General features: G+C 35.5%; 1 protein-coding gene across 2 annotated transcripts in view; it reads left to right on the top strand.

Annotated features, from left to right (window-relative positions):
- LOC137847624 (guanine nucleotide-binding protein subunit alpha-14) overlaps positions 1–17,214 on the top strand; it is a 78,057-nt gene that overhangs the window by 20,883 nt on the left and 39,960 nt on the right. For both annotated transcript variants that reach the window (XM_068665865.1, XM_068665866.1), the window contains one exon: positions 8,117–8,301. In XM_068665865.1, coding sequence (XP_068521966.1) covers positions 8,117–8,301 — 185 coding nt within the window. The remainder of the gene's footprint in view (positions 1–8,116; positions 8,302–17,214) is intronic.

Below are 17,214 nucleotides of genomic sequence, written 5' to 3'. Positions count from 1 at the left end.
GCATTGCTTTGCTGAGACCTGCCTATTCTCTGCATATATGTGACACTCTTCCTGTACAAAACTTTTAATTATTAACTATTGCAGTTAAAAAAAAAAAAAAAAAAGTGAACATGCAAATTAAGATAAAACTGCAAAGAAATAAAAAACACTGATTAGTGTTCTTAATCTCCTTAGATTACTACTGTTTTAATCATGGCTATTTTTTCACTTTTTGACTAGCTTTTATGTACTGTGTAGGAAATTGTTCTACTGAAATGTAACTGCCAACTTTACAGGCAATGTAGAGAGTTTTTTTTTGTTTCTTTCCCTTGTGATTCAAGCTAGCTGTAGGACATCCAAAAAAACAGTCAGAGAGTTTTTCCAGTTCTGTTCTGGGGCAAGGCAAAGGGTGTTTCCCTAGCCCCAACATACTTTTTGCCTCTAAGAAGTGTTTTTTGGTTGGGTACTTTTCTTGCTTCCACTTTCTCATTCAGAGTGCAGATGGGGAGAAGCAAAAACATACAGAAAATAGAAATGCCCACTCATTTCCCTAGCCTATAATTGTGAACCTGCTGTTCACAAATGCGTTAGGGTTTTCAGCACAGAAATCAATTGGTGCCAAAAAAATAAAATAAATAAATAAATAAAGTGTTGTCTTGAGCTAGATGCACGTGCTTTTGTTTTGGTCCTCCATGATAAGTAAAGAAGAAACTATAGAGGCTTAATGACATTTGAAGTGAGTAGGAGACACCAAAAGCAAGATGTGTTGGCTATAGGTTGCTAAAAGGGAACATAAACATTTTCTGTGTGCTGGGGTTTGCTATGAAACAACACCTCATGCCTAAGAATGTTTTATGATTCATCATAGCTTAAAATGAGTATGTATACTAGCTTCCAGTACAGTGTTTACCAGAAATCTTAATGCAATTCTAAATCTGATCACAGAACAGGTACGTCTTATGGACATAATAGCAATTTTTCTATCTTTCTTAATGAACAAAGACTCTTGAACACACCTTTTTTGTGTTTTTTTTTTTTTTGTTTGTTTGTTTGTTTGTTTGTTTGTTTTGTTTTGTTTTGTTTTGTTTTGTTTTGTTTTCAGGTATGTTGTTGTGGTGGTTTTACCATGCTAGGCAGCTGAACTCCACCACAACTGCTCTCTCACTCCCCCTCCTTAGAAGAGGAGGGGAAGAAATAAAGAAAACAACAACTCATGGTTGAGATAAGGATGAGTTAATTAAAGGGAAAAAATACTTATTAAGGAAAGATTATTATTAATTAAACAATTGAACTAAAGTGAAAAAAAAAAAAAAATGAAAGAGGAAAAGGGAGGGGGAAAGGAAACAAACAAACAAACAAAACAGAACAAGTGAAGGCTGTGTGGAAGTGCAGAGGAAAGTTACTCTCTACGTCCCACAAATGAGTGATGCTTGACCACATCCTTGAAGCAGGACCTCAATGCACTTAGCTGGTGTTCGGGAGGACAGATGTTTTGCAACGAGAGCCCACCCCTCCCCTCTTCTTTCTGTTTCTACCTTTTATTGCTGAGTGTGACATCATATGGTATGGAATACCCCTTTGGTTGGGTTAGGTTAGCTGCCCTGGTGATGTTCCTTTCTCACTTTTTTGCCCAGTCGCTAGAAGGTTTAGAGAGAGTCCTGATGCAGTGCCAGCACTGCTCGGCAGCAGACACAACACTGGTGTGATACCAGTGCTGTTCCAGCTACAAGTGCAGAGCACAGCACTGTATGGGCTGCTGCAGGGAAAGTTAACATTCCAGCCAGATCCAATACAGTGATACCTGACATGACAAGGCAGGGTTACTGACAGTATTTAAGCTTTTTTATTTTTGTTTTCTACAACTCCTGTAATTAAGTAATTCATTTTCAGATACATTTACCTTCAGCCTTTATACTTAGTAGCAGAAAAAAACAACATTAAAATAATGTTACATAGGTGTCAAATACATGATGCCAGTGCAGAAGCAAACATTCAGTTATATGCATAGCACTGGTCCATATGGATGTAGAGATCTTTCAGAAAGTTTCCTCTAGAAAGGTTTTGAAGGTTATTATTGAATATGTTTTGAGCCTCTGCCTCTCTTACTTTTACTTTGGAAATTACAAAGCTCGTATTGTAAGTTTCCTATCGTCAGCAGGGGAAAAGTCACCAAAATGTGTTTTTAGTATTTAGGATTGCAGAATGAATTATATCCTTTCCCCTGGGAACAGATTTGGAAGGTGGTTTTGAATCCTAAAGAAAATGAATGACATATCTGAAATAGTTGCTGCTTATTACTGTTACAATAATTTGCCAAGATTTATTTCTTTATACTTATATGAGGCATCTTTTGTATTGTTGGGTATTAAAAAGCAATAGAAAATACTTCAAAATAATGTCTGACATATGTACCAGGAATGTTGATAGGTAAATAAACAATAAAAGTGAAAATACACTTCATTTTTGGGATACATTTCAATGGAAAGACAAAAACAAAACAATCAAAACAAAAACAAAAACAAAACACAACTAACTGTGTATGAGTTGTAGAGTTGAAATCTGCTTTTGCTTTTTCCCAGGTCATTAAAAGCCCTGCCTTGTTGTAATAGAAATGATTGTGGCATTTCTTCCCTTCCCTTCCCTTCCCTTCCCTTCCCTTCCCTTCCCTTCCCTTCCCTTCCCTTCCCTTCCCTTCCCTTCCCTTCCCTTCCCTTCCCTTCCCTTCCCTTCCCTTCCCTTCCCTTCCCTTCCCTTCCCTTCCCTTCCCTTCCCTTCCCTTCCCTTCCCTTCCCTTCCCTTCCCTTCCCTTCCCTTCCCTTCCCTTCCCTTCCCTTCCCTTCCCTTCCCTTCCCTTCCCTTCCCTTCCCTTCCCTTCACTGTGTGCTTTATATTGGGAAGCTAATTTCAGCTGTTAATATGGTACCACTGTGAAAGAAGTTAACAGAATACGCAGAGTAATCCAAAAGATTGCTGAATGACTTTGAAGACTTTTCTTTCTCACAAATCTGGAAAAGGTTGTTTTTCCTGCTTTAGGTCTCCTTGAAATAAGCAGAATTTTGTTCTGTGTAATTCTTCTGCATCTGTTTTAAAATATAAACTTATGTTGCTCTGACCTTTAAATTTTCAGTGAGTCATGATTATGTGCTTGAAAGTCATTTTTTTTATGTCCAGTTTTGTGCACTAGTACCATTTAGTTCTGTATATGAAACTGTTAATCCTACAGTTGTAGAAAGTTGTTTCCGTTGGCTGAAAAGCCCTAATAACAGCCTCACAAAATATTACAGATCCTGCTTATATGTAATTTAGTTCTTAATGCAGGCAGCAAATCTCCTAATTGAATTATCAAGTGCTGATATCTTTATTCTTGTAATTATTTCTGCCCATGAAATAGCTGTTTTTGTTAGCATTGCTTATTCTTCTGCAGAAGGAGTCAGAAATGAGACACAGCATGTAAGTGCTCCTAGAGGCTTTAAAGCTAGAGTGTTTTGCAGTGCTGATAATCAACTATATTTCAAAAAACTATTCTGTCTGGGACCCTCATCCATTGAAAATGCTTGTGACTAGTAATGTAACCATTCATATGGCTCCAGTATCTCAACCTATTTCACTAAATTATGTAAAAGGAAGGGTAGGATGAGGTCATGAGACTGTCCTTAAGATGTATACTAGCTATGCCTACATTTCCTTCCTTCCTTCCTTCCTTCCTTCCTTCCTTCCTTCCTTCCTTCCTTCCTTCCTTCCTTCCTTCCTTCCTTCCTTCCTTCCTTCCTTCCTTCCTTCCTTCCTTCCTTCCTTCCTTCCTTCCTTCCTTCCTTCCTTCCTTCCTTCCTTCCTTCCTTCCTTCCTTCCTTCCTTCCTTCCTTCCTTCCTCCTGTTTCTCTTCCTGTAGTATATTCAAATCTCTTTGGTCAAATGGAGAGCTTATTGTTTTACTTGTGTCATTTTGACTTTGTCATGTTTATCATGCTTGACAGTGGGGACGAATAGGATGGTAATGTGGACTTCTCTTGCTTCTGCGGTGACCAATGGCATTGCTCATATTGGTATCCAGCAACATGGCCCTTACCAGCACTACAGCTGCCAGAACAAAAGTGAAACCTGTTTTTGTGCATCAACAGACACAACATACTGTCTGCCTGTGATAATTCATGTATGGCAAGTGGAAGTGAGTGCATAGTCAGGTCTATTCTGTAGATGAAATTATCATTGGAGTTTGAGATCTACTAGTGAAAAGAGAACAGCTCTTGTGTTGGTTTTGTTAGCAAAACTAGTTAGTCAGCTTTGCTCTGTCCTTAGCAGTTAAAACTTTCTTGTTTTGGCTGTATTGACTGTCCAGTCAGTGATGTTATTAAGTTGTAGAGATCAAGTCCTTAGGAGAATAAGAGGAATAAGAGGGCATAGAGGTTTTTTTTTTGTTTTTTTTTTTTCATAACTTCTTTTTCCCCAATAAAAAATTGACACATTAGATTTGGAAAATTAAACTGGTAGGCCAAGGAAGAGCTAAGAATAAAAGAGAGAAAACCCAAAGTTGTAATGTTTTATTCCATGAATTAACCTACAAAATTCTAGTATTTCTTTTAAATGAGAAAGTAGATTTGAGTAGGTAACACATTTGCGGCAGTAAGTATCTGAAAGAATAAAAAAGGAGTGCTTGAAGTGAATGGAAGGAAGATAAATATATCACATTAACATATATATATATACATATACATATACATATTAACATATACATATATGTTAATATATATACATATATTAACATAATTATATATATATTAACGTGTATATATATATATGTTAATGTGATATAACACCTTTGGAGAAGATTCTGTCTCTTGAACTTGTCAATATGTATTCCATATTTTGGCAATAATGATTCAACAAATCATCTCTGATGATAAATACATTAAATGGATTGTGTACAGGTGCTAACCACAAATGTTACTGAGGAGTAAAATGCACTTTGTCTGTATTATTAACACATTTGAATAAGTATATAAATGCCTTTTTTAACATGCCTGTAATAACAGAATTTTTGTACCTTTGGGGTATATAGTCAAGTTTTAAAGTTCTCCATTATCTAATGCTTCTTTAATGGATGGCATTAAAATGTGACTTTATACATCCAAAGTATATAATCACATCAATTTTTATTGTTCTATTATGTATACTTTCCAGACAACCTGCATTTTATCACCCTATTACCATTTTTATTATTCCTAACATAAAAAGTGTACTCCATTATCTTGACTTGCACCACCTGAAGTCTTAAAAACCAAGTTCCAATTTGTGGGTTTCCATTTGTTTTCCAACTAATTTAATTAGAAAGATACTCAATCCAAATCTGGTTGTTTATGCAGTTCCATCCTGAAATGCAATTACCTTTAGCTTAATATCTCAGAAGTGTGTATATTGGCATGACTACTCCACATTCAAACTCTTTTTGAAAGCCCTGCCACTTTTTCACTGGCTTTAAAATGATGCTTTGTCAAGATGTGCTTGAAAAGCCTTGTTTCATTTTAAGCTAATGAACCCTGAAGATTTTTTTAGATAGCTTATGAGAAAAGAGAAACAAAAAGCATGTATTGTTGGATTTGCATAGAGACCGTGTATTCTAGATTTATGACAAGAGGCAGAGCTAGGCACAAAAGGAGATACTGGAAGGAAGAATAAAGGAAGACTGCTATCTACTTAAGGTTGGTGTTTGGAGCACAAAGCTTTAAATCAACTTGTGTTCCCAATTATGAAAGGTCAAAAGGTAAAATAGAATGGCTCTGTTTAATTCCTATGTACTTATGTCACTTTAATGGGCCATTTTCCATTTATGTAGGTTCATACACATTAGATCTAATAGGACAATAATAAAACATTAACCTTAGATTTCTTAAAAATAAAAAAATAAAAAATAGATAATTGCAGGGAAGAACTCTAGCTTGAATTGCATATAATCCCTTCAAAACCAGCTGCAGCTGTACCAGGCTGATTTTGGTGTTGGTGGTGCTTAGAAAAAAAGCATTTTTGCTTAGAATCAGAAACTAGTAGATAGTGTTATGAATTCAATTTTTTTAAACTTAATTTCACTGCATAGATACATGTCCCTGATGGTGAAGTTAACAGTTTCACAATTGTTTTTCTTTAACTGAAACATTAGGAGAAGGCATTGCTATAATGTGACAGGACTGTTTATTCTGACATACAAAATTCAGGTCAGCTGCTCAACCTGGGTTTATCAGTGCATTCTACCCCTCCCCCCCCTTCCCCCCTTTTCCCCCTTGGCCCAATAGGAGAAAAAAAAAGAAAAAAAAAAGAAAAAAAAAAGAAAAAAAAACAGTTTCTGCTGGCAGTGGAAAAGGCTATGTGGTTTGGTGGGCTTGTTTGTTTTTAACTGAGTTGCGTTTGAATTTTCAAATGCAAATGGTGGCATGGCAGGACCACCTTTCTGAAGGCTGTAGTATGTAATGTAACATTGGCATTTTACTAAAACAAATTCCCTCAGGAATTTGTGTTTCACATTTATTCCAACATACCTCTATGTTCCATCTCAAGTAAGCCAATACTATGGCAAAATTTTAAAAATCCCAAACGTTACTTGAAAGAACAGCAATGTTAATCTTAGAATCACAGAATCACTTATGTTGGAAAAGCCCTCTAACATCATCTGGGCCAACCTTAAACCTAGCACTGCCAAGTCCACTATTAAACCACGTCCATAAGTATCACATCTACATGTGTTTTGAAGACTTCCAGGGATGGTGACTCAACCACCTCCCAGGGCAGCCCATTCCAATGCCTAACAGCCCTTTCAGTGCAGAACTCTTCCTAATATCCAACCTAAACTTCCCTGGTGCAACTTGAGGCCCATTCCTCTATGAAGGAATTCAGCAAGTGATAACTTGTTGCCTGGGAGACAAGACTGACCCCCACCCTGCTACAACCTCCTTTAAGGTAGTTGTAGAGACAAATAAGGTCTCCCTGACCTTCTTCTTTCAGACAGAAGTATTATACACTTCTTATTTATCAACTAAAAAGAGTAGAGCTATGTTTCACTCTTCTGATGAGCACTGTAGGTCCTGTTTCCCGTTGAGTAGAGCTGTTCTAGCACTGTCATGGAGAAGGACAGTTGAATAATGCTGGCTTGAATACAGGACAACTACAGCTTTGAAGGGATGTCCAGAACGGATGGTGCAAAATCAAAAAAAAAAAAAAAAAAAGAACTGATGTGGCAAATGTTTCAGAAAAACGGCTATACAAGTAATAGATGATGACAGTTTACACTCTTTCAGGTTATCTTGGTTTTGCTTATTACTGTTAATGTTTGGAGCTCTATAAATGCGTACTATTTCACTAAAAAGATACCACTATCTGCTATGGTACTGAGATACTATATCTTAAGACATAATTTTCACAGAGGGACTCCTTTCTATTTGTCCTGGTGATGTATTTTCGACACCTAGTGGTATTAAGTGTAAATTACTGAAAACTTGTTATTGGGTGTGCTGTCTTACCATCAGTAGTCTGAGGGAAGGAGTGAAGCCAATCCTATGGCTCAGCCAGAATGCATTTATTGCTAAACTTCTGAAAATTTAGAAGAAAGTATAATGAGTATTTTTTGGCCCTGTATGATCTTCCAGCTGGGGAAGGACAGAAAGGGCTGCCCTTAGCACTCATAAGAGCTCTGAGATAGAAATGAATTTGTTGTTCAGGATCCAGGATTAGTGCAGGCTCAATTATTAAGGTACATGTATAAACAGTATATAAGCTTTGTATAGTTTTTCAATGTTGAGGATTTTCATCCCAACTTCTTTCTCATCTAGTCACTCATCGTGCTTCTTTTGTAATATGATGTCTACCTACAAGATACTTGTGTTAAACATTGTAAGATGTATCACAAAAATATACTTTGATGTGTCTAACCAACAGGCTCCCAAACACAGAAATACAAATTCTTATTAAAACTATAAAAGTTATGGAAAATGGAAAATTGAAAAATTGTTACTACAATTAATGGTGATCATTATGCTTACCTAGATAATGTGCACATGCTTGCACTTGTATTTACAAGTATTTTCAACTGCCAGGATTTGCAATTACTACAGTGTTGTTTTTTTTCTTTCTCTCCTCCCTACCTCTATCATAGGCACTGGAGAAAGTGGAAAGAGTACTTTCATTAAACAAATGAGGATTATTCATGGATCAGGCTACACAGAAGAAGACAGGAAAGGCTTCACAAAACTGGTTTACCAAAATATATTTACTGCCATGCAAGCTATGATCAGAGCCATGGACACGCTCAAAATACAATACACATCTGAAGAGAATGAGGTAAGCCTGTGCAAAGAAAATTCAAATTTTAAATTTATATGTGAATAAACTGAGTCTTAACTTACACTCAGAACCTTAAAAGTCTGTATACCTGGCAGTGAGTTCAGTGCCTCACAGTCTGATTCTGTGGAAACATGGGGAGTTTCTAGTAAAAACAGAGGCAGGGCAGGGTGGATATGGGATTGGGGGTGGGTAGAAAGAGAGAACTTTCAATGTTGAAAGTTGGTAGTAGGTACAAAAAAAATACTTTTTTTCGGGGGGGGGGAAGAATCTAAAGTTCGATAAAGTTGGAAGAAAATGAAGTTGGATTGGACAGTAATATACACTTTTTTTGTCAGCAGAGCTCAAGAATGAGGAACTTTGGGTCTGTTTTGTAGGAAAACACCACATCTATTAAACTTTGGTATGCTTTGAAACATACCCCCTTCTATGGATTTGATGCACCCTTATGCACTAAAATATAGAATATAGAATGTCTTCTCCAACCTTTCTTAGTTTCAATGTATGTTATACAGTTAATTTTGTTGTTATTTCGGTATTTCGGTACTTGGGACTGTAGAACTATGCAAAAATAATGTTTCAGTTAAATCAGTTGCTTTTTTTTTGGGGGGGGGAGTGGGGGGAGGGATGAGGATCATAGCTAGATTATTAAGAGTCGCCAGGTTCTAAAACATGGGGTTTTGTTTATTCACTTTGCTCAAGTATTATGAAGAATATATAAGCAAATTATTGGGTGATATTTTTTAAAATTAATACTGATTTCCAGTTAGCTAAGTTTTGGTTTTAAGATGGGGAAGACTGTGTATAAAGAGTATCAAGAATAAATAAGTTATAGATTTTATGTTTTTTTTTTTTTTTAATTATTATTTTAATTAAAATACTGTGAAGAAAACATAGCTGATAACTTACTTTTCCGTCATAAATATGATCATATATATGAAGAATACAAAGAAGAAAATTATGATTTTTTGTTTGTTTGTTTGTTTTAGTTTTTTTTTATTGTGTATTTGCTTTGGGTAATAGCAAAGAAGAATGGAAAATGTTTAAAGTAAACGTCTAGGACATTACTTTTTTTAAATTTTTTTTAATCACACAAAAAAACAGATGGTGTCAAGAAAGACAAATTTTGGAGTTGAGAGAACTGAGGTGTTAGGGTAATTCTTTCTTACGAAAAAAAAAAAAAAAAAAAAAAAAAAAGCCTGAGAGGTAATCAGTTGTCTGTAAAATGCCTTTAGATCCTAAGGAAAAAAATAGTTACAGAAGCAGAAAATGTGTTTGTGAGTATACTTCATCCTAATTCAGATGTGTATATTTTCCTGAAATTATGATAACTGGAATCTCTTTGAAGAAATATATTTGTGCTGCCTCTTCCTGAGTTTTTGGTTTTGTTTTTCTTTTCTTCTCTTCAAGAAAAAAGTATGAACGTTTAATAAACAGCAAACCTTTTCTCATTCTGGGCTCTGAGTGCTGAGCTGGACACCTTCCCATAACACAGTATTCAGGCTAAACTGTGTTGCTGCTGGTTGCTGTGCTGCCAGTGTCTCCAGATGCAAAAGGTTTTAACTCTATTGCATATTTTTTAGAGAGAGGCAGAAGTTGATATGGTGTTTTTTTATTAAAGGTTAAAAAAGTGCTAACAGCACAGTATGACAAGCTCAGCTTTGGTGGCATTTAGAAAGAAAAATCACTTTTGCTTACACGTGGAGAGACTTGAGAGGTGATAGGAAAATTGCAATGCTGTGTCTTGCCAGTTGCAAGACACGGCTACAGATTAGTCTTTCAGTTAGGTGGTGAATATACAATGCAATGCACTGTAAATCTTATTAAACTTCATTAAATGGTCTTAAGCCTGTTATGGACTACAGTTGACAACTGTGATTAAACAGAGAAGTTGTAGTTCTGGTGTCAGAGTTGTATTACAACAGTGTGCCCAGTGGCCATACCAAAACTGTCCAGTGTGCTCCGTGTTTCAATAGGTCCATCTTTTCCCTGAAAAAATAGTTTTCCTCTGGCCATTTTATTTATTTGTTTATTTGATCGATTGATTGCTTTTCTTATATCCCTGTTGTTCTTTGACAGGACAGATTTCCTCCTGTGTGGGCCCTGGGATTCTCTGTTGAATATCTCCTCGTTTAATGGTTTTGTAGTGGAGTACAGATTGTTCTATGCTGAGTGTCTCTTCCCTCTAAATGTAGTGTGTACAAATCTGTAACTTATAGATGGACAGAATGTCCAAATAGGCTTCTTAGTGTTTGCAAATAAAAGCAGGTTTTATAGAAGGCGTTAAAGAGATTCTTTACTGCTGTTGTCAACTACAAGTATTTAAATAAATGGTCTGACTTTCTACAGATGCTGAACAGATGCTAACTGAAATTGTCCTGCATCTAGACATGAAATGTTTTTTTGGTGTTGCTTTTTAAGTTGCTTAGACCTTTAATTTTAATTAAGCAAGCTATTTTTTTTTTTTATTTTTTTATTTTTTTAATCCTAATTTCAGGTGGTATGTACTTTGTCTCATCTTCAGTTTCCAGTTAGAGGTGTCATGGCATATTTTGGGTTTATGTTAAACATAAAACTTGTAAATGCTTAGGAACCTAATTCTTCAAGTCATAATTATAGTACTAATTGAAACACATAGAAGATATGAGTTGCTACTGTAGTGGAAATATCCAGGATTGGAAAGGTTTTCAAGGAATGACTTGCAAGTTTGTTTTTTTTTTTTTTTTTTTCATATAATTGATTAAGGTTTGGGGTCCTAATGACTTTTCAGGGTTTTCTATTATCAATAATAAATTTTGCTTTGACTTTTATCTACATTGCAGCATAGAATGCAACTTTCAGTTATGAAAATTGAAATAGGTAGATTCCTCACATCTGTTAATAAATTAAAAAATCAAACATGCACAGTAATTGCCTATGTGAAACTACTGTAGTCTCACGCACTCTCCTGGGGCTGCATTTACAAATGTAGCTGCAGCTGCTTTTTGTCTCTCCCAAATTTGCCACAGAATAACTAACAGGAAAACGGCACTTCAACAGATAGAGCTTGAAAAGAATATTTATTGAGTTTGCAATTAAATTCTCTTCTGTTAATTTTATAGAAAAAAAAAAGCCGGAATATTGTTTTTGTAACAATAATGCTGTAACAACTGAAGATTACTGAAATATCTCTTTTTGTCTTCATTCTCTTTAATAAATATTTTGCATGCTGTTTGCTGTACAACATGAAGAATTTGTTGCTTACTCATCTGAGTACACTCTACCATGTTGCCAGGAAAAATGTACTATTAAGTGTATTTTTTGAATGTATTGCTTGGTATCTGATCAGTTAGCTAGTTCCTGTTTATGACCTGTGTATAAAACTTACTGCTGGAGGTGAACTGTCTGGGGGGGGGAGGGGTAGGGAGAAATATTTATTATTTATAAGTCATTTTTTCAGAGTCATAGAATAGAAAATAATAAATTAAGTGTTGATTTGGTATCTGGTTGCAGTGTAACATTATTTACAATCTCTGAGGATAGTCTTTTAATGTGAGGGTTTGAGTCAGTTACTTTTAAAAACTTTTCTTCTTACCATATGATAATAGAGACTGTCAAACAAAACAAAAACAAACAAACAAACAAAAAGAAAGAAGTTAATGGCAGACTATCTCCTGGCTTATTTGGGAAATTGTGATGGAGTTGATGTGAACATTAAGATTTAAGTTAATGAAAGAATGAATGCTCATGTGAGGCAAAGGGAAATAAAAAATCAGCTGATAGCTGAGAGACAGTAAACATTTTTAGCATTTAATTTTATTTATTTTTTTATTAATCAATATAAGTTCAGGTGTAGGGAAAGAAAACACAACTTCAAACAAAAGGAGGATGAAATCAGGTGGTGTTGGAAGACGGGAAGACACAACATTTCACTTGTGAGTAGTACATCAGTCTTCAAAGGCCGCTTTTAAAATAGTTCTGGGTTGCTTCAATGCGCCAATGAGTCACTTTTTGCTGGATTATGTTAGTCTTTTCTGAATGACAAAATATGTGGCAGAAATAAATCGTTCAAGCCTATTTGCACTGGAAATTCACCGGAGATTTTAAACAATTAGTTCACCAAACCTTCTCCCTCATTTTTCAATCTAACATGTATCCTGTATCCCAGGAAAATCACTCTTTCCCTTCCACAATTAAGGCACAGTTAGAAGTTTCAATTTACTCGTATGAAGAAAAAAAAAAAAAAAAAAGAAAAAAAAAGGCACTTAACCCACTGTGAAGACTTTTTTATATAGCTGCTCAGGATGAGGATCATAGAATAGGAATCCAGTCCTGTTGTTGTGGGTTGGTTTGTTTTTTAAAATACCCTGGTAAGATGACAGTGCATATGCTTGCAATTAGCAACAGATCTTTGTAGCTGTATGTACAGTTATTTTTTCCTAAGCATAAAAACAGAATACTGCATAAAAATGTATTTCAGAAAGAGACCATCTTGTTGCATATCCAAACGCATCTTTTGTCTTTAAGAACTAGTATTCTAATGTCTTACTGTCTTACAAAGTTGCTCTGGCATGAGTGTGTGTTGGCAAAATTAACGTTAGTCTGAACAAGGGAAGTATAGGGAAGTATGACCCTGTCAAATAAGTTTTATGTGAAAAATAATGGACTTACCTTAAAAAAGGGAAATGCAAAAACACAAGTGGAGTAAATCGAGATAAGGGAATTACTGAAGCAAGTCATGTAACTGTAACAAATGGAAAACATAGTAAAGAGTGATTTCTGGTTGATGTATCTAAATGATTGTATTTGAAAATGTGGAACATGACTCACCATAGTTCATTCTTCTTTGCATTTTTTAAAACTTTCGAAACTGTTTCTCATGGCAGGTGCTTTATAGACAGTCTGGATGTATTTTTTTAGTAGTTTATTTTATAGAGTTGCTGATGCAAAACATTCCAAAATATATTGCGTCCTTGTTCATAACAAACATGTTTAATCATGGGCCAATGCACAAAGTCTGGGTCTAGGCACTCCTACACAGAGGGTTCAATTTGATTTTCCAAGGAAATGAGACTAATTTTATCTGGTTTTGGACCTTCTGTATGACTTCAGTTGAATTCAGCAAAAATGTCAAAGTTAAAAACATAAAATTCCTGGCTTCAGAACATTTAGCTCTGCTAGATGGTTAAAAGTAAGAAAGGGGAAAGGAGAAAAGGAAAGCTGCTCTAAAGTAACTTTAAGTAAAAAAAAGTAAAATGAAGTAAAATCAATCAATGGATGAAGGGTTCCTGTCAGAGTATCTATGAGAGGAAGTGGGGTTCAGTCAGTCACAAAAATTAACTGTGGGAAACCAGGCAGTTATTTGCACATGGGGATGTAGCATCGTATGCTTAGACACTGAATACACAACATCGGACTTTTTGCTTCCTCCTTGGAAGGACACAGCTTTTTGTTAGATTTTATGTCTCATCTGCCAGCTTGTATCTGCCAGTATACAATCTAAAACTCTATGACATGGGCAGCAACATGAGATCACAGAATCACAGAATTTCTAGGTTGGAAGAGACCTCAAGATCATTGAGTCCAACCTCTGACCTAACACTAACAGTCCCCACTAAACCATATATAAAACACATTAATATTTAATTTACTGCTCTCCACATGTAAGTCAGGAAGGAACTTTTCAAGTTCTTCTTCCCTGCCCCACACATAGGATATGCACATTTTCAGTTGGGGTTGTGTGTGTGCTTGTTGACATAAAAATATATGGGAATGTTGAGGGTGTGGATTGTTTTTTCTTTTTTCTTTTTCAGTCATGTTAATCAGCATGCCTTATTGTGTTTAAAAATTGCCATAATCATAATGGATCTGTTTCCAAGTGATATCACTGCCTTGAATGGTGCGAATCTCATTCTGGTATAAGTTATAGTACAAGTGTGTGTATTTATAAATGATAATCGACTGTTCTTAAGAGACCTATAGGAATGCTTCACATGCCTGTAAATATCGGTACTATGGCTTCCTTCCTTTACTTTAAAATCTGAGTTTCTCTATCATGGCATCTTGTTGGTACATACTGGTGTTGACTTCTTTTGCTTCTCCCTGTCCAGAGAGGTTACTTGCATAATTTTTTGCATTGCTCTATTGAATTTAAATACATGTGACTGACTAGGTTTAGTGTGGTTTTCTGTCTTCCTCTTCTTCTTCTTCTAAATTCAGAATCATGGACTACTAGCTTGATTTCCTTCCTAAATAATTTCTATAATTTCTAGATACACCCAGATGCAAAAGCAATAATGACATACTTTTGCTATTATTTTAACATCTAAGTTCCAAACACCCACTTCACTATTTTCTAGTGAAATTGCTATATTCATTTGTCCTTCAAAATAATTGTTGATTAGAAATCTTAGGACATTTCTTTACCTTTTAAAATCTCTGAGCAACCAGAAACCTGACAGAGTTTTGCTTTTAATTTATTTCACAAACTCATTCTAAGTTTTGTGTCTTCTTCTTGTTATTTAGCCATAGGGTTTGTTTGTTTATTTTGCTTTGTTTTGTGGTATTTGCGTGTTTCTGTATTTTTATTTTTTTATTTTTTTACTTTCTGTCAGTGAAATCTTTTGTTTAAGTTGTTTTTTTTTGTTTGTTTGTTTGTTTGTTTGTTTTTGATGTTGCTTTTGGTTTTTGCACCATGGAAGATGGTTTATCCTACCAGAAATATAGGGCTAACCTTTCAAATTTTTTTCATCTACTTAAAAGTGTCTTTTGGATGTTTTAGGAAAAAAATATGTAAACATATTTAACTGCAGCAATATCACATGTGGAATAGCAGAAAAAAAGAGATGTGTATCTTAGAAAACATATCTTAGAAAACATATACACTTAAAGTTTGGGGCATAGAAATAAAGGATGGGAGAAAGATTTTGCTTGTGTATTGCATTTTCAATGAAGTTTAGGCTGTTTGGATTTCCTTAGAGAGTGATTTTGAATTTCATAGAGGACTCCTGGGCTGTAGGGTAGTTGCATAATTCTTTCTTTATAAGGAACCTATTTTCTCTTAAAGTACTAGTAAGTGCATCTGTGCTCTGAATTCTACTGGCTTGAAGAGAAGTAAAGCTGGTGGATACTGACATCATCTTGAATTTAGAATTTAGAATAGTTCAGTTGGAAGGGCCCTTCAGCGATCATCAATTCCAACTACCTGATTGCTAACCAAAAGCTAAAGCATCTTATTGATGGTATTATCCAAGTACTTCTTGAACGTTGACAGGCGTGCGGTGTCAACTACCTCTCCAGGAAGCCTGTTTCAGTGTTTGACCATCTTCACAGAGAAGAATTTTGTCCTAACATCCAGTCTGAACCTGCCCTGGTGCAGCTTGGTGCTGTTGTGCTGGTGAGAAATAAGTGCTTACAAATGTTAAAAGTCTTCTGACCGATAATTGCGCCTATATTTTCATAAATTAGGAATAATAGGAAATAGGAAAATAGGAAATTTGGACAGAGATGTAACAGTAAGGCTGATGAACATTTCAAAATGTGCATGAATTCTTACAAAATATTGATCTAACACATAAAACTTAGCTGAGTCTGAACTGTAGAGTTCCAGAGACTATTACCAAAATCAGGTATTTCTCAGTGTTGATAGTTTGCTACACATTTAACAAAAATTGCTATATCCATCTGTAGCTTCTGGAATTTGTTGCGGCTTTTTCTCTTGACATGAGCTTTCATCTAAATTGCTGTAATTTATTAGGTATTGTTTCCTTGCAGCATTTAGCACAACGTAAAGAAGTATACAAGCACATTAACAATACATAAGTAACCCAGTGTTGCAGGAAGAACGGCCGAAAGCACGACAGACACCAGTATGATCAGATCATGCTCCATTTTATTACCCGAATAGCCTGACTTTTCTAGTGAACTTAACAGGGGCAGATAGTGTCTCACACAAGTTTATTGGTCAAAAGCACTCAGACAAGCAACTAGAAGAAAACAACCCCACCTGCAAGAAAACAACCCCCTTGTGATTAGCAGTCATGTAGACCTTGTCCTTGAAGCCAACTACTGGCAACAATATTTTTCTAAATTCCTCAATTGGGTGATGTGGGAACACTGTCATGGGAACTTCTCACAGTTGTCCTGGTAGCTTGGTTTGCTCAGCTGCAGCAAGCCATGAGATCTTTGCTGTTTCAAAAATCCCTCAACAACCCAGCAGAATTTTACTGCATTATGAATGATTAGGCAGAAACCCTTCTTCTGCCAGTAGTTAATTTGTTGCATCTAGATCTCCTCTCATTTTACAATGCTATGAATTGTACTGGCTAAACAATAAATATAGATAAAAAGGGATCTGATAATGAAAATGTATTATAGTAATGACAGAAAAAATAATTAGTGATGAAAATAAATGATGACTCCAGACTTGTATTTAGTTTTGTATTTTAAAGTGAAGGATTTCTTATCCAGAAGAATGTGTACAAGTAGTTAACATTTATTTTTTTTTCAGAATAGAATAGAATTTAATGTTCTGCAGGCCTAATGTCCTTCCTGTTCCCTTCCTTTGTAACAACTGAATTATTCTATTGCCTTCGTTGTGGCTGTGAAGGCATTATTTATTGGCAACTGAAACAAAGTAAAGCTTGGTAAACTAATCTGCTAATGGTACAGAAGACGGAATAGAATCCAGTTCACTTATTGTATGCGCTGTGGGCTAGAAAGTTAAAAAGCAGTAAAACTTTATTATAGAGGCTGAAACAAAATCACTGAACAAAGGCTGCTGTGGCTCAATATGTTATCTCACCCAGCTCCTCTGCCAGAATTTCTTGCTTCAGTGTCAGAGTCAGCATGGGAAACATGCCTCTGGCTCTGTTGTCTGCGTTCAGTCTGGCAAATTCACATCTGTAATTGTCACAATAAAATTAGCCAGAGTTC

Source organism: Anas acuta, chromosome Z (assembly GCF_963932015.1).
Source record: "Anas acuta chromosome Z, bAnaAcu1.1, whole genome shotgun sequence".
Taxonomy (NCBI): domain Eukaryota; kingdom Metazoa; phylum Chordata; class Aves; order Anseriformes; family Anatidae; genus Anas; species Anas acuta.
The sequence above is the reverse complement of the archived record's forward strand: the minus strand, read 5'-3'. Positions and strand labels throughout refer to the sequence as shown.